At 42.8% G+C, this 20051-nt stretch overlaps 2 protein-coding genes across 4 annotated transcripts in view; one reads left to right on the top strand and one right to left on the bottom strand.

Annotated features, from left to right (window-relative positions):
• Positions 1 to 20051, bottom strand: part of TTC37 (tetratricopeptide repeat domain 37) — a 167477-nt gene that overhangs the window by 140448 nt on the left and 6978 nt on the right. The window contains exon 1 of one of the 3 annotated variants that reach the window (XM_027605937.2): positions 6157 to 6242. The exons of the other annotated variants lie outside the window; for them this stretch is intronic. The gene's annotated coding sequence lies outside the window, so the exon portion shown is untranslated. Of the gene's footprint in view, positions 1 to 6156; positions 6243 to 20051 lie in introns of those variants that run through there. 3 annotated transcript variants of the gene reach the window in all.
• GPR150 (G protein-coupled receptor 150) lies at positions 5821 to 7975 on the top strand. Its single transcript, XM_027605949.2, has one exon. The coding sequence runs from the start codon at positions 6102 to 6104 to the stop codon at positions 7401 to 7403; it is 1302 nt and encodes a 433-aa protein (XP_027461750.1). The 5' UTR covers positions 5821 to 6101; the 3' UTR covers positions 7404 to 7975.

The following is a 20051-nucleotide window of genomic DNA, read 5'->3' on the forward strand; positions in this document are numbered from 1 at the left end:
TCCTTTTAGTTTCCTAAAGTATCCCAAGTGCCTGACACACGGAAGATTATTAATACTTGTTGAATTAATTGGCTGGAAATTAGAGTCTTTCAGATAACACACTGGATTAGAAAACCAACACATTAGGCTCTCAATAAGTACAGCCTTCTAAAAACAGTAAGTTCTAGCAAAAGCCCGCACAGGAGAGTTGACGAGGGGACTCTATTCTTCTTCATCTTTTTCTATGAAAAAGGCCAGATACTGAATATTTTAGGCTTTGTGAACCATATGGTCTCTTTCACAACTACTCAGTACTACCCGAGGAGCGTGAAAATAGCAATAGACAATATGTAAACAGATGAGCATGGCTTCTTTTCAATGAAACCTTGTTGACAAAAACACGGGATTTGACCTGTTGTGGACCACAGTTTGCTAACCCCTAGTCTAGAACAGTGGTTCACAACTTTGCTGCAAACTGGAATTACCTGAGGCTGTTTATAAACTATTAATGCCTGGCTCCAACTTCTAAGCTCTGAGATTTTTAAAAGCTTCCCAGATGCCTCTAATGTGTAGCGAAATCTGGGAACCAAGGTTCTGGAACCTTATTATTCAAACTCTGGTCCTTGGACCAGAAACATCCACATCACCTGGGAGGCTTATATGTTTTTATTTCTCTCTGTTAAAAATAAAATAAAATAAAATAAAATAAAAGGGTAGATTTTGTATTTATCCTTCTACTTTTTGTGGTTTTCCATCTCATTAAACCTAGGGCATCCTAATAAAAACTACTAGAATTGATGGAATTTGTTAAATAGCTACATATACAAAAATAAATATAAATCTATAAGAATAATCACTAGGTAAAAATGGAAATTAGGAAAAATATCTCACATTATGACAAAGTATAAAATAAATTTTAACAAGAGGCACTACCTGAATGAAAAAATTATAAGGTTCTACTGAAGTATACAAACAAGATACGAACATGAAATGACAGCAAGTTCTTGGATGGGAGGATCTGATGTTAAAATATCACTTCTCCAGAATTAATGTATAAATTTTGTACAATTCTGATTTTAATCTGAATAGGGTTTGGGAATTTTTTTTTTCTTAATTGGACTAAACAATCTTAAAGTTTCCATGGAAGAAAAGTCTCAAATATCTAATGAAATTATGGAAAAAGAAAGTTAAGATGAGACTATTCTTACTGGCTATTAAATCATACTATAAATCACTGAATCAAACTAAGAACTTGGCAATGAGGGGCCATGAAAAAGATATGTCTCAACACAAACTAGGTGGAAGAAAATCAGTGGGAAGACAGGGAAGATCTAGACCTGTGCTAGAACTCTTCCCTTGTACACTGATCATATATTAGGGATGTGTGTGTGTGTGTTGTTTATAATTATAAAGTTCTCAGGTAAGATTTTTAGCCCTTTAAAACACAATTTAAAGTTATGAAGCAGAGGGGTGCCTGGGAGGCTCAGATGGTTAAGCGTCTGCCTTCGGCTCAGGTCATGATCCCTGGGTCCTAGGATCAAGGCCCATGTCCAGCTCCCAGCTCAGCAGGGAGTCTGTTTCTCCCTCTCCCTCTGCTGCTCCCCCTGCTTGTGCTCTCTCCACCTCTCTCTCTCCCAAATGAATAAATAAAATCTTTTTAAAAAATAAAGTTATAAAGCAGAATCTTAATTCTTAGGTTAAAAAATTACAGTTCTATGCTATTTTTAAAATAAAGAAAATAAGAAAACTCAGAACATGTGACACACAACCAGAACTACACTCAGAATATTTTTAGTCTTAATTTTTTTATTATTAAGAGCAAATAAACTGTTCAAGAAGTTTAGACAACAAAATAAGCATCAATTTTATAATATTTATAGCAAAGGATTGGTATCCTTAAATAATGTTCTGAGAGTTGTGCTTTCACATAGGATAGGGAAGGTTGCAAGGGAATATTCCTCCCATGTTAACAAAAATCAAGAAAAAAAAAAAGCTAGATAATCTAAGCTTTTTTTGAGCCCATCAGGTGCCTGAGGCTGCAAGGCAACAGGTAAACTGAATTCAAAAGGGTAGCAAGCTCCTCTGAGAAGGGGTGGGACACTCAGTCTGGGTCACCTTTGGCAGAATGTAAGGGGGGTGGGGAACTAGCAGCCAAAAGAATGGGTAACCAAACAACTGATAACTTTAACAAACCCTTAAAATTTTAGTCCAATGTGTGTGATAATAACAATAGAAACTCTGGGAGCCCCCCACACAAGGGAAACCACCATGAACTTTTTTCATGGACCTGAAGCAGCACTCATGAGAAAGATTGGGGGCAGGGCTAGAGATCGAAAGGAGCCCCTTCAGTAGGCCAGGTGGATATGGGCCAGGGAGTGGCTACCTCTGGAGGACGAGCACAGAACCCAAAACCTTATGTTTTAAAAACATATGCCAAGCTTAACATCACCAGTATTGAGACAGACTAGCACTGTATGTCCCTGAAATGATGCACTGAGAACACAGTATTACCCATGTAGTATTTCAGCCCCAAAACTTTAATCCAAATTTAATTATGTGGAAACAAATAAAACTTTAGAGACATTCTACCAAACATGCGTCATGGACCCTTCAGACCTGTCAGAGTCATGAAAGGAAAAAGAAAGACTGGGAAATCATTCTAGATTAAAGGTCACTAGAGAAATAATGCAATTAAATATAACCCATGCAGTGGATCCAACTAAACACATCCTTGTGAAATTTGTCACGGACAAGAAAAGAATCAAGTTCTAGAATGAACAAAACAATGATCACATTTACACAAATCAAGAACCAGAGCGCCTTTAGGCTTCTAAACACAAACACTTAGAACCCAGAAAGGAATGGAGCAATGCCATCAAAATTCGGAAGGAAAGCATTTCCAGCGTAGAATTTTAACTCCAGCCAAGTCATCAGTTAAGAATGATGGTAAAATAAAGAAATGTTCAGACATGCAAGATCACCAAAATTTATCCTTTCTCTAGAAGTCACTGAAGGATGCATTCTACCCAAGCAGGGAAATAAACCAAGAACACACACACACACACACACACACACACACACACACACACACACACACACACGAAATTAGAAAGCAGGAAACCCAGCATGAGATAATAAAAGGAGTCTCTAGGATAATGGTAAAGGGAGATGCCTGGGTAACAGCTGTCCTGGAGGGCAACGTGACTCAAAAAATAGGTGCAACAAGACTCCCACAGCTATGTCCTCAGCCTCTGCACAATCTTTTTAACCTTACAACATGTTGGATGATGTGTTTTACCAAAAGGGAAAGAAACCAAGAAAAAGGACCAGAGATCCAAGAAACAAGAATTCCAACCCAAAAGAAAGGCAGTTTCAGTGATGACAACAAATAGAGATTCTAGAATGATAGTTGTATAGTAGGCCTAGAGAGAAACCAGCCCACACAGGAAGGAAATGGAGGTCTCTGGTAAGAACGTTTCCAAGAAAAATAAACTGGAATTGCTACATTTTGTTACAAAACTGAACTGAGGGACTACTTAGAGGTATAGGAAGAATTAGCTATGTAACAATGAAATTTAAGGCAATTATTAACTTCAAGAAAAAGAAAATGATATTCATAATATCTATAACATTCACCTGGGAATATTTTCATTTCACAATAATGTAAACACTAAATATAGATCTAACCCAAAATTACAGTATTACTGTATTAAGTATGGGAAAGGAGAAATTATCTAATGAGAAGCTAATAGATAGCACATTACACATTTGCTATTTAGAATTCTGGAATTAAGTAAATGCCAGAAGAAACAGTAAATCGGTTCTAAATTAGTTCCGTCTAGAAGAGGGGAAGGAGGCGGGAGAGTGTGTGGACAGGAAACGATGTTGTCAGCCCTCTAGGTCTATCCAACTTTCCAAGCTCTGTGTATGTGTTATTTTGAGAAAAATTATTTTTTTTAAATCAATGATTTATCAGGTCTTGGTAAAGTTAAGTTCTGCGAAATGTAATTTCACTGGTAGAGTCTTGTTATATGAGAGCATTTCAACAAATTTGAGACAAATTATAGAATTATCTTGAGAAATATTAAACTGATATTGGCTAGAGAAATCACTGAATTATGGGTACTGCTCAGAGAGAGCTCCCTGAAAGGAGTGGATCATAAGCTGGGATGATGTATGTTACAAAGAAAAAGGCCTCGGCAAAAGCCTCCGAGGGGAGAATGTAAAAATTAAACCAAGAGTTTGATTTCCCAAGGCTATCGCTCTACCTCTTTTTCAAGTGTTCCACCAAGAATGGCTCTAACCCCCTTCTCCCAGAGCTTCCCTGGGCTCCTCCGGATGATACTGGCACAGGTATGAAAGGCATTTTTTTTCTTAGGTTGATGGATTTATCGTCAAAGCAGGAACATTTGCTCAAAGTTCTCTGAAATGCATCATATATCCATTAGTTCAGCAATTCAAAACATATTTCCTGATATTGCACCTGTGTCAGGCCCAGTGCTAGGCACTGGGGAGAGGATAATAAAAATGACAAAGGTCAGGCACCTGGGTGGCTCAGTCGTTAAGCGTCTGCGTTCCGCTCAGGTCATGATCCTAGGGTCCTGGAATCGAGCCCCGCATCGGGCTCCCTGCTCAGCGGGAAGCCTGCTTCTCCCTCTCCCGCTCCCGCTCCCCCTGCTTGTGTTCCTTCTCCCGCTGTGTCTCTGTCAAATAAATAAATAAAATCTTAAAAGAAAAAAAATGGCAAAGGTCTCTGGCCGAAGGACAACACTTTGGGAATTAGGATTCCTCCAGGCAACTAAGAGGACTGTCTTCTGCATCCACCAAACCCTCCTCTCTGGAGCATCTTAAAGTGCCAAATGTGTCGTCAGCCTGGGACAGTGAATCCCAGCAGATGCCCAGACCAGGAAGCGCAGGAAATCTACTTGCACAGTGATCATGTGGAGGGTGCATAAAAGACAAACTGAAGCTTTCAACAGGAAAACTAAGATTTGTTTGTGGGCAGATAAGGCTAAACTAAAAGACATAGCATTGAATCTAAACCATCTCCTGTGACTTGGATTTCTTTTTTAAAAATTGGCCGTCTTATCATTTTCTTAGTCACCTTTTCTCTAGGCTTATTGGGGGCGTAGTCCCTCCCAGCAACCTCCATCTGCTTGGAAAACAGAATCAAGAGAATGAGCCATGATGACACATCCGTCACTGGATGAAAATATTAAGGGAAAAATCAACAAATGTACTACCATTTGCATAAAACCTATTAATTCTCTCTTCAGACTAATGCAGTGAATTTTGCATCACCGAGAGAGCAGCTGCGATCCACTGCTTCTAGTAATGAGGAGTATTTGAAACATCTGCAAATCACTGCTCCTCCTAAATGCCAAGCAGTATCATTACTTTAGTTCTCTGCAAGTAAATACTCTGATTGTTGGCCAGAGGAAGGCATATCTTTATCAAAGATTCATCTACTGGGCTCCTCTTTGCCCCAAACGCTGTTGGGTTTCTAGTGTTTCCTGTTTTTCTCATGCTAGTACACGCAGATCCATGGCATTTCCCATTTCCGAGTTTTTTAAATCAAAATTAGTGTCTGTTCTATTCCCCGCCCCCCCCCCCCGCCCGCCTCCGGCAATCCGTAACCATTTTGAGACGTACAATCTCGGTCAGGACCTTCCCCTCTGGTATGTTGGTCCCAGCTAACAGGAGCTTTTTGCAAAGGCCAGGCAAAGCGAGCTTCGGCCCTGCTGTGCTCTACGTGTAAATAGCGAACCGAGAGGCACCCAGAGCTGTGCGGTCCGCTGCTACCGCGAGCGCACCGTGGGAGCTGCGGCAGATTGGAGGGGCAACCAGCGGGATTGGGAGGAGAGACACGGAGAAGGTGGAGAATAAGAATCATGTGTGTTCCTCGAGTGTACAACCCACATTTGAGTGACAAATGACGAGGACAACCTATAAAAACAACTAGGCGCAAGTCTACCCGAATCCATTTCCCTCCGTGTGTGTGTGTGCGTTTTCAACTAACTTTGGGAACTCGTAGACGCGGCGTCGTGCCCCTGGCAGCCTCGCCTCCACTTGGGTAGCGCCCTACCGGCCCGCTTCCGTACCTCCTTTTCCCCAGGCTAAGGATGGAGGATCCTTTCAACCCCTCAACTTTCTCGCCGACATCCAACGTCTCCGTACCTGTCTCTCCTGGCTGGGGTCTCAACTTCACTTCCGGACAGGGGACCCCAGCCCCCGGGCCGCCGCCGCCGCCGCCGCCTCCCGGACCACCCAGCCGCGGCATCCGCCTGGTCTTCCTGGGGGTCATCCTGGTGGTGGCGGTGGCCGGCAACGCCACGGTGCTGTGCCGCCTGTGCGGGGGTGGCGGGCCCTGGGCGGGTCCCAAGCGTCGCAAGATGGACTTCCTGCTGGTGCAGCTGGCCCTGGCTGACCTGTACGCGTGCGGAGGCACCGCGCTGTCGCAGCTGGCCTGGGAGCTTCTGGGCGAGCCGCGCCGGGCAGCGGGAGACCTGTCGTGCCGCTTCGTGCAGCTGCTGCAGGCGTCTGGCCGCGGCGCTTCTGCCCACCTCGTGGTGCTCATTGCCCTCGAACGCCAGCGCGCAGTGCGCCGCCCGCAGGGCCCGCCGCTGCCCGCGCGCGCCCTCGCCGCGCTGGGCTGGCTGCTGGCACTGCTGCTGGCGCTGCCCCCCGCCTTCGTGGTGCGCGGGGGCGCCCCCTCGCCGTCTCCTGCCGCGCCCTTGGCAGCCAGCACCTGGGCGGGGGAGCGTCGCTGCCGCGACATCTTCGCGCCCCTGCCGCGCTGGCACCTGCAGGTCTACGCGCTTTATGAAGCCGTCGCGGGCTTCGTGGCGCCGGTCGTGGTCACGGGCGTAGCATGCAGCTGCCTGCTCTGCGCCTGGTGGCAGCGCCTGCCCCAGGCCCCACGGCCTTCAGCGCCCTGGTCGGCGACTCCTGGCCGAGCCCCTGCGCCCTGCGCGCTGCCCCGCGCGAAGGTTCAGAGTCTGAAGATGAGCCTGGCGCTGGCGCTGCTGTTCGTGAGCTGCGAGCTTCCCTACTTCGTCGTCCGGCTGGCGGCCGCATGGTCGTCCGGACAGGTGGGAGACTGGGAGACCGAGAACCTGATGGCGGCGCTGCACCTCGTGGGGGTGGCCAAAAGCGCTCTCAACCCCTTCGTCTACCTCTTTTTCCAGGCGGGCGGCCGCCAGCTCCTGCGGCGGCTGCGAAGGTGCCTGGGCGCAGCCTGCTGCTCGTGGGAGGGAAGAGCGGAGGACGATGAGGGGGCCGGGGACCACCAAGCGCTTCACCGCCACCGCTGGCCCCACCCCCATTACCACCACGCTAGACGCGAGCAGCCGGTGGAGGGAGGCTTGCGCCCACCCCCGCCGCGCCCCCGGCCGCTGCCCTGCTCCTGCGAAAGCGCGTTCTAGTCGCTCGATGGCCAGACGGGTCATCTGTCGCCGCCACCCAGCCTCCACGGAACACGTGGCTGGCCCAGGTCTATCTAGATCATACCGGACAGGAGAGTCCCAGACATTGACCCTGAAGCTGTCCCCAGCTTACACTCAATTTCTTTCTAATGTTTACATTTCCCTACACTTTTCCAGTTTCTTCTCTCCCCTTTGGTTCTTCTCACATTTCCCAGTTCGGAGACGAGAGTTTGAGCGGCTGGGAAGTTGTAAAAAACAGTCAAAGACACAGTTATTTTTTGCAGTTCTCTTTGACGCTCCCATAGTGTTCTGGATAAGATCTTTTGGTTTAGCTGAATTGTCAAGCTTTCATTATTTGCTGTGTTATCATCCGTTTTTTACTTATTTTGAATCGTGTTTAGATCAAGTGTACCTTTGAGACCAGAGAATTTGCCTTTCTTTCCAGGAGGAAAATTCCCACAGTGCTCTCCCTGAGGGGCCTGGAAATTGTACCAGTGATACTGTCAGAAATGTAACCATGCTGTCACTGCAGAGCCACAGAGCATTTGTAAAATAAAAACATTACCCACAGAGCAATTAGTACTTTTTTCCCATGGTAATGTGTTTTCTCAGAAGAAAATCAGTGTGGCCTTTATTTCCAGTCTTCACTTCAGTAGAAGCCAGGGTTGTAGGAGGGACACATAAAATAAGCTTCCCTTAGTCCCTTTCAAATACGCCCAGTTTCTGTAGGAAACTGTGCCTGTGCCCAAACTAGCCTCTACAGCTAAGGTGCTGTGCTCAGGTGGAGGCTCTCAGCGCAGAGTCCCCAGCAAACTGGAGAAGGAAAACACCAAGTTGGTGTGTATGCACCGGGCTCACTGTCCCAGAAATCTCATGGAGATTTGCAGCTGGGAAGAGAGCTGCACCCTCCCAATATTGCAGGTCTATATAAAACTCCCTTTTTAAAAATGAAGGCAATGCCTATTGGCGTGGATTGCTAACAAAGTCAAGAAGCAGATTTAATCAGTGACCTCCTCCTCTTAACTGTCCTTGGTTCTAGAAAGTGGCAGCCTTTAGGAACAATATATCCACAGGTTTACCGGTGTTTTTCATCTGAGAATCTGCGAGCTTTCCATGATAGTGCTTCCTGTTCGTGCACAAATGCCAAACTAAGATGGAGAAAGGGGAAATGATCGCTAGAGTTCACTTGTAGACCCAATGGTCTTTGAGGGCTTTCTTTCTTTACTTCACTGATGTATCCCAAACTCTTAAACAATGCTTGACATGTACTAGGCACTCAATACATATTTTTGAATAATTCATCATACGAGTCAGGCAAAGATAGAATGGATACAAGATTTACAAAAATCTCCACTAAGCTTGATTTACCTTTTTCCCAAATTCTGTCAAAAAATGTTATAGTTAAAGGTTTTCCTTCATCTGTTTAATCTTCCCCACCCTGCTTAGGATACCATGGTGTATAATGTACCAAGAATAAGTCAGCCAAAGACAGAACACAGCTGTCTTCATGACATTATTTTTACTCATTAGCATTTGATACTCATTAGCATTTTTATTCATTAATAAACATTAATTCCTTATTGTGTACCAAGCAATGTGTTAGGCATTGGACATACTAACATGAATAACACACATCTTTCCCTCAAAGACCTTATAATCATATGTAGGAGACAATCTGACAATTACTGCACAGTAGCACATATGCTTTAAATAAGAGTTCCAGTCAGGATGTTGGGTTACTGAAAAAAAAAAATCTGACAACCTCAGGAGACTGAAGCAGTCATTCCAATGATGGTATGAAGGACCGACTAATGGGAAGGGGGGAATGGGGTAAAGGCTGGGATCAAGGCAGAAGCACAGAGAGACTCAAAATATGACCTGTTGTGTCACTTTGAATGTTCCCAACTGAGAATTTAAGACAACTGAGTTGCTGTTTCTGTTATCTGCAACTGAGAGCACCCTAACAGAAAAATGAGTTCAGCTGGTTTAAATTTATTTTCTCACATAACAAAAAGTCCAGTGGTAGAGCTCCTCCAGAGTTGGTTACTTGAGTAGCTTCATAACTTCATCAAAGACCTAGCTTCTTTTCATCTATTGCCATCCTGAACTGGTGGACTTGACATTAAGGTCCGTACCCCTTGAGGTCACAAAATGGCTGCTACGGTTCCAGGCATCACATTCATATATGACAATGTCCAGAAAAGGAAGAATTTTTACTCTATAGGAATGAAGAAACATTTCTTAGAAGTTCCAAGCAGATGTTCCTGCATGGCTCATTGGCCAGAACTATATCATATATCCATATGTAGACCATTGCAAGGGAAATGGGGCCACCATGATGGCTTAGACATGGAGCTGAAGATAGGAGTTGCACAGCAAAGTGGTGAAAAAAAACGAGACTTCCCTTTTTTCTTTTAAGAAAAGGGGAAATGCTTATGGGAGGGCAAGACTGAACTTTTATACAACTGCCAAATTGTTAGGTTGATTTTTACATAATCTATTAGAGATTTTCATCGGTGCCATCCAGAAATTATAAGAAATCTCCATCTGGGCCAAAAATACAGAATACATCTTCATGTAGTTAATCTGAAATTAAACTGTATTTTCCCAAGATTTTGTGGAAGAGTTGGTTGAGCCCAATTCATAGTAAAATATTTCCATAGCTAAGGAACTTCCTCTAATCTTAACTAAATCTGACACTTGAAGGTAGACCTAGGTGACTTGGTTCCCATCTTTAGAGGCATTTGTAGGTTAAGAAATTTGAAACATCACCTCAGAATTTGATCCCCGGAACCTACACTGCTATAGACAACTCAAAGATTCAGTTCTGTCCCCATCAAGGAAGCCCCCAAAGGTTATTTTAAATTTAGGCTCTTGCTTGAGTGGGACATACCATTCAAACTTCACAGCAAAGGAATGTGAACAGTTGACCCTGAACTTGATCTCTTTTCTAGGTATCACCTAAATAGAATATGACTAGAGGAGAAACCAGATCACATATTTGGAGTTTGGAAGGAATCAAGTAACATATCCTCATCCACTGCACATTTCCCCTTGGAGTTAGATTTTAACTAGGCTGCCGCACACAGGCCTAGACTGTAAGACTCCAGGAGCCACTATTCATAGAGATGGCAATGTAAATGTCACCACCAGAACTTTAAGGCCTAAATACAAAGAATTCTATATTTTTTTTAAAAAAAATAACTGGCTGCATGGTAACATACAGCTAAAATAGGTAAACATGACCTATTACATAATTTGAAGCAGAGAGTATGTAGGAAACAGCCAGGAGTGGAACTAAAATCACAATTAGTGACTAGCTATAACTCATTTACTAAAAATAGAATAGTCGAGCTGATATTTGGAAGAGGAGGTAGATTTTTTTTCTAAGCTTCCTAGGAAGCTTCCTGGGAAACACAAAATAAAGTCAAAAAGTGGAGCAGTTTCCTTCCCATTCCTAAAATGTTCTGACTTGATCAAAGAGAGGATATAATGAAAACGAATAGTCTAATTAAATTAAACATATTTTGCTGAGTTGTGAGGCAGTATAATGAAAAGAGCAGTCTTTAGAGCCTACAGACCTGGACTTGAATTTCATCTCTACCCTTAGTAGCTGTGTGACTTTAGGCTGTTTGCTGAATCTTTCTGAGTCTTGGTTTTCTCTTTCTTTCTTTCAAGTCTTGGTTTTCTTATCAGTAAAAATGGGGTTTATATTATCTACTTCATAGAAGTGATGTATGTAAAAATGTAAAATACTTGATGGAGGGGGGAGAATCCTGTCAGTCTGTCTCTTCAGATTCACCCTAGTACTCAATATATGATAGTTATTATTATTTTCTAACACTGAGTGGTGAGGGATAAAATCTAGTTGAGCAATACTACATGAAGGCAAGCAAGGGATCTTGGGGAATCAATCTATGGAAGATTAATGCAACAACGGTGGCACATAATAATAGGGAAGTTCGGCCTTACAGAACGTATACTGTGCACGGTAATTGTTTACTGTCTTCCTGGCATCCATTTCTCCTTTTCTAACAGGATTAAGATTCTTGTATCTAATGCCTCTTATGAGGAGAAAAGTGCTTTGAGGGAAGCTCTAAGACTGGATCTTAATTAGTCTAAGCACATCAAAGTAATTTCACTCCCCTTACCTCCACAGCCTGCTCAGGAATGGTGATGTGATCCAGTTAAGACCAGCAAGATGTGTTGCAGGGCTAGGGGAGTTGCTGAGGCTTCTAGGAAGGAAGTCCTTAACTCTTCTTAGAAGAGTCATGAGCCCAATATGCTCTCTCCCTCTCTCTCCCAATGAAGGTAAATGAGGGAGCATGTAGTACTCCTGACTGCTGGCAACCCACCTCTGACCATCGGATGCACCAGCCAGAGATGAAAACACTATGCATATGGCAGAGTGGAGAGATGAACTGAGGTCCTTAATGACCTCCCTGAGCTGTCAGGTCAAACACCAGAGGCATGCTTATTGGACACACATTTTCTTATTGCTTAAGGCAGTTGAGCTGGATTTTCTGTTATTTGTCACAGCAAGCTCTAATTGAAGAAGTTTGGCAAGAAAGAGTCTCATTTTAGCTTACTGCATGTTCTTTATCAAAGAAATAAGAACATTCCAAGTGTACTTTTATTTAGTCCATCAGCCAGTATGTATTGAAGAACCATATTGGACACTATATTGAGCATAGTGGGGCAAAGGGAAGAAAACCAAAGATGTAACTCTTGTATTTAAAAAATTTGTATTCTATGAAGAACTATGACTTTCATGGTAAGGACTTTGCTGAGAAATCTCAACCTACAATTATTAATGTTATAGGACATTCTTTGCAAATTCTTACCATTGGTGACATGACTGATTCATTCATTCACTCGGTCATTGGGTATTTATTAAAGATCCATCATGTGCGAAGTACATATGAACTTATATATAGATATAGATATATCACATATCATAGACATACATTCCATTTAAAATTTTGGGTGGGAACTTAGGACCAACTATTAGTGGTTGGCCAAACCTGGAATTGACAACCACAAAACGGGTAGGAGTAATTATATAATAGCTTCCAGTGAATCACTCTTCTTGATATCCACCCTTGTGTAATCTATTCCCACAGAGTCTGGGCTTGGTCATGTCACCTACTTTGGCAGTGGTCATCAGAAGATCGTTCACAAGCAGGGTACTGAAAAGCACATACACATGGGACTTGCCCTCTCAGAAAAGCTGCCCTAACATCACCATGGCATGAAGAAGCCAAGAATGAAAGAGCATATGGAGAGGGAGGCCCAGCTACTCAGCCGTCGCAGCTAAGCCCAGTTCCCAACTGACTCTCCAGCTACATGCAGCCACATGAGTGAGCCCAGGGGAGATGAAGATAGAACTGTTGAGCTAACCCACAGACCTGTGAGAAACAAGAATTCATATTCATTAAGTTTGGGGTTTGGTTTGTTTTGCAGCAATAGATAACTAAATCATGTCAGAGTAGTAAAATGGTGAGTAGTAAAATGGTGTTGGATACATTAAAAATGGAAGTCAAATGACCCAGATATCAGAACATATGGGTTCTAGTCTTCCACCACATGTCAAATTGGGATATTTAACTGCTCACCATGTGATTTGATGAGACTTCACACCAACCTGAAATGCAGAGAACCCCAAAGGGAATATCAAGCTCAAGGGAAAGAGTTAGTCCTTTTTCCATGTGGTGAAATCTGCTCCCAAACCCTGGCAGTTCTGGGTATGGTTTTATTAAGGTACTAATGTGTGCCTTACAAAATACCCATAAGAGAAATAATAAAACCATAATAATGATAGCTAAAATTTATTAATTTTTTTTAGCAGTGGGCAGCAAAGCAAAGTTTATTAAGCAATAGTTTTGAGTAATATTACAAAGCCCCCGAAGAAAGAGGGGACCCAAGAAGGTTGCCCTAAATAATTTCTATGAAACTTGGCACTTTACAAGCATCAATTCAATTAATCCTTACAACAACTTAAAGTGATATATCATAATCCTCTCCATTTTATAGATAAGAAAACTGGGGCTAAGGATAACTTGCCAGCAGTCAAACAGCTAGTAAATGGCAGAGGTAAAGCTGCGAAGGGTTCATCATTGTTGTTGGTGTTGTTTTGTCATTTGAACAGGTAACAGCCAAGAAGTTCATCCAAGACTAAGATACAGGTCTTACTTTATGTAAGATGTATCTGTTAGAGCTGCAGCCTGGACACACAAGTGTGAGGTGGGAGAGAATGTGCTAGATTAAAAAAATGGCTGCCTGAAGAATTAAATGCATTTTAGAAAAACTATACAATTATATCAGAGAGTTTCATCATTTTAGCCTCCATATTATCCAAGTAAAGAAATGACTTGCTAGGAATGGAGGAGACTGCCAGCTATTCACCAAAATCCATTTTCCCCTTCTTATGTGGCTGCTCAGCCAGGAACTACATTTCCCAGCCTCCTTTGCATCTAGTTAGAGCCATGTGACTATGTTCTCAGCAACAGAATGGGAACAAAAGTGACATGGGTGGCTTCCAGACTTAGGTCTTAAAACATAGGGCTTGGGCTGGGCTCCTCCATGTTGTCTTTCCCCTTCCTGCTGGCTGGAGAATATGATGTGACAATCACACAATCTAACAATGATCACGTTTAGCCATGCTGATGAGGACAACATCGTAGAGGGTCGCAGAGCAACCAGATGAAGGGAATTTGGGTCCTTTCCGGATCTTGTGGGAGAAAGACAGCCTAAAATGGGTAGAAGATTATGTGAGAAAGAAAGAAATTTCTTTAGGCCAGTGAATTTTGTGAGTCTCCTTATTACAGCTAGTCTTTATCTCAACTTATATTTTGAGGTTGTATTAGATTAGACTAAAGAATGGCTTTGCTTCTCATTTTTTGTTCCAATGGGCGTCTGTGTTTGCAGGGGAGCTTGGTGTTAATTTGGATGGACCAAGTCTAGAATGTAACTCTTCAGAGGCTTGAGAAAGGACCCTAGGCCCAAAATGTCTGAACCAAATCATGCCTGTGGGATGTCTTTTTTTTTTTTTAAGATTTGATTTATTTATTTGAGATACAGACAGAGGTAGCAGCAGAGATAGTCAGAGAGAGCATGAACTTTGAGAAGAGGGAGAAACACACTCCCCACTGAGCAGGGAGCCCTAGGTGGGGCTCGATCCCAGGACCCTGGGATCATGACCTGAGCTGAAGGCAGACGCTTAACCAACTGAGCCACCCAGACACCCTGGGATGTCATTTGCCCCAAAGGATGTCACTTAACCTTAGGAAACACTTTTCGTTTTAAAAAAAAAATCAAAAAGTTGAGTATGTTAGAGAAACCCATTGCCCATGGACATCAGTACAAGACCTGGCATCAAAAATGGAGCAGGCTCTGTGGTTGTCCACAATAACATTGACTATTCTCTCGCCTTACTAAAAAAAAATCCTAATTTTGTCCAGAACTAACATGTCCTAGTTATCTATTATTATGCAACAACCTATCCCAAATTTTGTGCTGTAAAATAACCACCATTTAATTACACTTAGGTATTTTGTGGGTCAGGACACGGACAGAGTACAGGAGGGCTGGCTTGTCTCTCTTCCTTGATAACTGCGGCCTTAATGAGGGAAGACTCAAATGACTGAGGTCTACAAGTCCCTGGGAGCTTCTTTACTCATATGTCTGCTGCCTTGGCTGGAATATTCAAAAGCGGGGCTCATCAGGAACTACTGACTACAGTCTCTAAACATGGCCCTCCATGTGGCTTTGACCTTCTTACTGCATGGTAGCCTTAGAGCAGCTGAACTTCTCCTAAGGCAGCTCAAGTTTTCAAGAACAAATGTTCTAGTGAGCAAGGTGGAAGTCACATGGCTTGATAGGGCCTTGTCTCAGAAGTCATACAGATTCCTCTGTACTCTACTGGTTGAAGCAGTCACAAATCTGCCCAGATTTTAAAGGTGTAAACCCTACCTTCTAATGGAAGAAGTGTCAAAGATTTTGGTGTCATATTTCACAACTGCCACTCCACCCATTAAGGAAGATAACCCTCCCCACAGTTCTGGGAGATATCTAAGTCAACCATGGTCATCCCATTCTGCCTGGTTGATTGGTTCCGTACAGTGAAACTAGAGGTAAGAGCTTCTGGCAAAGGTTTCCTCACTTTAAATAGGAGATATCAGTAGAGGCAATAATTTTTCTTCCTCTGCATGGTGTAGTTTATAGATGTGATGTAAAACTCTCTTAGCGATCTTGTAACCCACAGAGGGGAGATAACTTTAACAGAAGGCCAACACCATACAGCTCAAAGAATGGAAAGGTAAAAATCCTACGTCTTTGATTATGTAGTTGAGCAGCTGAATTAACCAAAGCTGGAGTCATCCAACCTCAGACTGTCTCATGTGAAATAATAAATTTCCTCATTGTTTAATCAGTTTGAGTTGTTGTCTCCTCTAAAGCCATCCAAGTGGATGTAAGGAATGTATTAGTCAAGGTTCTCCAGAGAAACAGAAACAATAGTGTGTGGGTACACATATATTTATTCATTATAAGGAATGGGCTCAGGCAATTATACAGGCTGAGAAATCCCATGTTGTGCTGTCTACAAGCTGGACACCCAGGAGAACTGGTGGTGCAGTTCCAGATGGAGAGCAGGAGACCAATGTCCCAGCACAAACAGTCAAGCAGAGAGAGGAAATTCTCCTTTTCTCCAATCTTGTGTTCTGTTGTTCTTTTGTTCTACTGAAACCCTCAATGGATTAGATGATGCCCAGACATATTGGAGGAGGCAATTTGTTTTATATAGTCAGACAACCAATTCAAATGCCAATCTCATCCAGAAACACCCTCACAGACATACCCCAAAATAATGTTTAACCAAATATCTGGGCATTCCTTGGCCCAGTCAAGCTGATACATAGAACTGACCATCAGGAGATACTATAGGGTTTCCTTATAACTTCATCCCAGATAGGAAGTGTCAATTATGCCTGCAAATTTTTGTTTCTCTCTCTTCCTGAAAGTGCTCTAAGCCATCTATCATTTCACCTAATTCTTTAAGCACGGAAGGATACAGTTGATTGAGAATTTAGCCTGGATCATCCAGAAGGTAACATTAAAACAAAGGATTTGGATAATGCAATGCTAGACATTCAAGAACCACTCTATAAGCTGTGAACTTCATTCCTCTGGCCAGTGAAGTCACACCACTATGTTAAAAGAGTATTAGAACTGCTGCATTGTAGATGAGGTAGCAAACATGTAGCAAACATTTCCTCAGCTAGCTGGATGGAGTTTTTTGAGGGCATCCTGAATTTTTAAAAAAGATATGTATTCTTCACTGAGCATTTATCATTACTGCATATTTTTTCTTAAATGTAGCCACTGAAAGCCTGACCTAAGCCAACATGTTCCAGAGTATACTTTGCGAAGCAACAGATGCTTCCATATTAATATATCATAAAGGAAAAATGTTTAGAATACTAGGTTAAATACATCTCTCTTTTTAGTTTTTTATTATAAAATACATAGAAATGTTAAAGAATAATACAAAAGAACACCCACATATTCACCATTGATATTCAATAGTCATTAACATTTTGCCATCTTTCCTTTTATACATCTATATATATTTTGCTGTTTTTGAATAACTTGGAAATTAGTTGCAAACACGGTATCATTACCCTTCATCTCTGAATACTTGAGCATGCATCTCCTAAGGAATTCTTGCATGACCACAAGAGCATTACCACCCTTAAGGAAGTTAATGATTCCCTAAAATCAGCTAATACTTAGTCCATATTCAAATTTTTCCTTTTGTCCTCAACATAACTTGAATATTTTCCTTTTGAGCCAAAATCTAATTACAGTGTATACTCTGCCTTTGGTTGTTATATCTTTTTAGTTTCTTTTATTCCAAAATAGCCACCCTGACCTTTTAAAAAAAAGGTATTGTGTTTTTTGAAAAGATCATGCCAGTTGTCTTGCAGAATATCCCACATTCTGAATTTTTCTGAGTACTTCCTTATGATAACTTCTATTTGATTCCTCGCTTCCCAACTAGGTTTCTTGAAAGCAGGACCTCTCAGAGCCTTCAATATGCTAAGTGCAAAACAACCCTCCAAGCGAACACGTTTTAGGAACCTCTGCCCTCTTTGAAATAATCCTTTCTTTGGGAACTGTCCCCACTTTCAACACACACACACACACAGGACTTCCAGCAGTCACATATGGACCTTGTAGCCTGACCTCTGGGGCTAGTCCATTAGAACCACCTCCTTGAAGACTAATACAGATTTAAGGGAGAAGAAGACTGGGAAAATCAGGATAAAATACTCAGTTTAGGTGAGTTCAAAAGTGATAACAAAAGTAGGATATTGGTAATGCCTACACTTTGAGGGAATAGGCAGTAGAAATGTGCTGAGTTGGGGCCCTAGAGAAGGCACAACCAAGATGACACACTAAAGTCAAGCCAGCTTGGACAATACCAGAGCAAGCATAGGTCTTGCTTAGATGTTGATGTCATGGAAGGTTTGCTTCTCTCAGGATCGTCCAACTAAAGGAAATTTTGTTTTTGCACAGTGCCTCTTTCGGGAAGATCCAGGGGGAAAAAGTCCAGGCTAGAAAGCAAGGACAAAGTTAAAGGAAGGAAAGAAGGCACTCAGTTTGGCAAACAGTGCATATGGCAGATAAAGAGACCAACCTAAGCAGCAAGTTAACCTGTTAGAAACTCACCCAAGACTTCCTAGAAGGAACAGGGGCATAGCGGAAGGGACTGAAGCATTGAAGATATATTCTACCATATATAGGCAAGGCCCAGAACATTCCAGAGTTGAGGTTAAGGCAATAGTTTTGAAGAATATGTGGCAGAGGTATTTTTGCTCCCTAAGGCCTGAGGAAACCAGATTCAGAAGCATCAATAGCAGTGTCAGAACTATGCCACAAGTTGATACCCCAGGTGGAGTAAAGGTGAGGAATACTGGGGAATCATCCCTGGCAGCATATTGTATGAACCTAATTAATTCTATAACAAGAGGAGAAGTCAGACACTGTGTCAAGACTTAAAATGCTGCTCTCAAGAAATGTGGAGACCCTAACACTAGACAGAGACACCTTTAATGCAGCACATACATGCCAGAAACACTGGGCTCAGCAGAGTGTCAGATAGGACCACACAGTCCTTACCCCTTGGCCTCATGTGAAGGGAACGTCAACTAGACTAACACTCCTGGACTCTCTCCAGTGTTGGGGTGAGAGGGGCCAAATTAAAAACAAAACAAACAACAACAGTCGAAACTAAAACATTCTCCCTAAACCAATGTCTAGGGAGAAAATGAGGTTCAGAGATTAAATCCTCTTGCAGGTTAAAGCCCAAAGATAACAAAATCCAAAGAACTGCAGTTCAAAAATCAAAATTTCCTATCTTGTATGAAAAAATCAAAGACCTCCTTGATTGCCAATTCCACGGAGCCTCTGCTGGAGAGCCCCCTGAAGCATGGGGGATTTGTGGATCCTTCCTTCAGCAGCAGTAGCTGCTCATCATGAACAGATACTCCTTTAGGACCTCTGAGGTTCTATTTGTTCAATTCCCATTTTATGATGACCCTCACTCTTTTTAAGAGTTCAAAGTGTTGGGCGCCTGGGTGGCTCAGTTGGTTGGGCGACTGCCTTCGGCTCGGGTCATGATCCTGGAGTCCCGGGATCGAGTCCCACGTCAGGCTCCCTGCTCAGTGGGGAGGCTGCTTCTCCCTCTGACCCTCTCCCCTCTCATGCTCTCTCTCACTTTCTCTCTCTCTCAAATAAATAAATAAAAAAATCTAAAAAAAAAAAGAGTTCAAAGTGTTAACAGGAAGCAGAACTTTATTGCAGCACTGGTTCCTCACCCACCTACTTAACTTAGGAACCAAACCACCCCCCGCTCCTAGAACAAATGCCAAGCAAAACTGTACTCTGAGAACCCAGTACTTGGTGTCACCAAAGACTCTCTAGAAGAGGCTTAGGATATGAGATAAGAAATGTGCTTGGTCTCGGCTTCCCCAGAGTGGATGCCAGTTGGTGGAGGCAGGTGGTCCAGATCTACAACCTGTGAGGTAAACTCAACTGGGAGAAATCCACTCATAAAAGGTTAATTTGGCATCATGTTTAGCAACTCTGGGCATGAGGAGAAGATCCATTTATGCATTTACCTGAGACAGTCAGTTGAACTTGCCTTCTTACAAGTTTAGAAATTTTCACAGGTGGAGGTCCCTGTCTCTTTCTCTTCTTACAGGTGTCCTTCCTTCTTACAGATCAAAAATCTCTTGTCATTTCCATTCTGAATCCTCCTACTTAATTGAGCAGGGCCTCTATGTCGGGCCATGGAGCTCTCATAGAGCATGTATTTTCAGTCCTGTGCCTCAGTGACTGCCTCCAGTGACTTTGGCTAAGCAATCTGCCTCTAGGTATGCTTTCTCCAGCACCATCTGGACTCAATGAGATGGTGTGGAGTGACTTTGAGCATGTGACATCTACACGAATCCAAGGCTAGTTCTGCCATGCTTCCCTTTCTGGGCCAGAATGCAAATGGAATTTGCAGCAGCCCAGGCAGTGCCGCCTACCCACGCTGTCATGGACAATTTCCAGTTAGATACTCATTAGCGCTCTGTAGTGGGC

The sequence above is a fragment of the Zalophus californianus genome, chromosome 5 (genome assembly GCF_009762305.2).
Source record: "Zalophus californianus isolate mZalCal1 chromosome 5, mZalCal1.pri.v2, whole genome shotgun sequence".
NCBI lineage: Eukaryota > Metazoa > Chordata > Mammalia > Carnivora > Otariidae > Zalophus > Zalophus californianus.

Bases quoted from the DNA above. Each gene is read 5' to 3' on its own strand.
- GPR150 (XM_027605949.2), top strand. From the start codon at position 6,102: ATGGAGGATCCTTTCAACCCCTCAACTTTCTCGCCGACATCCAACGTC.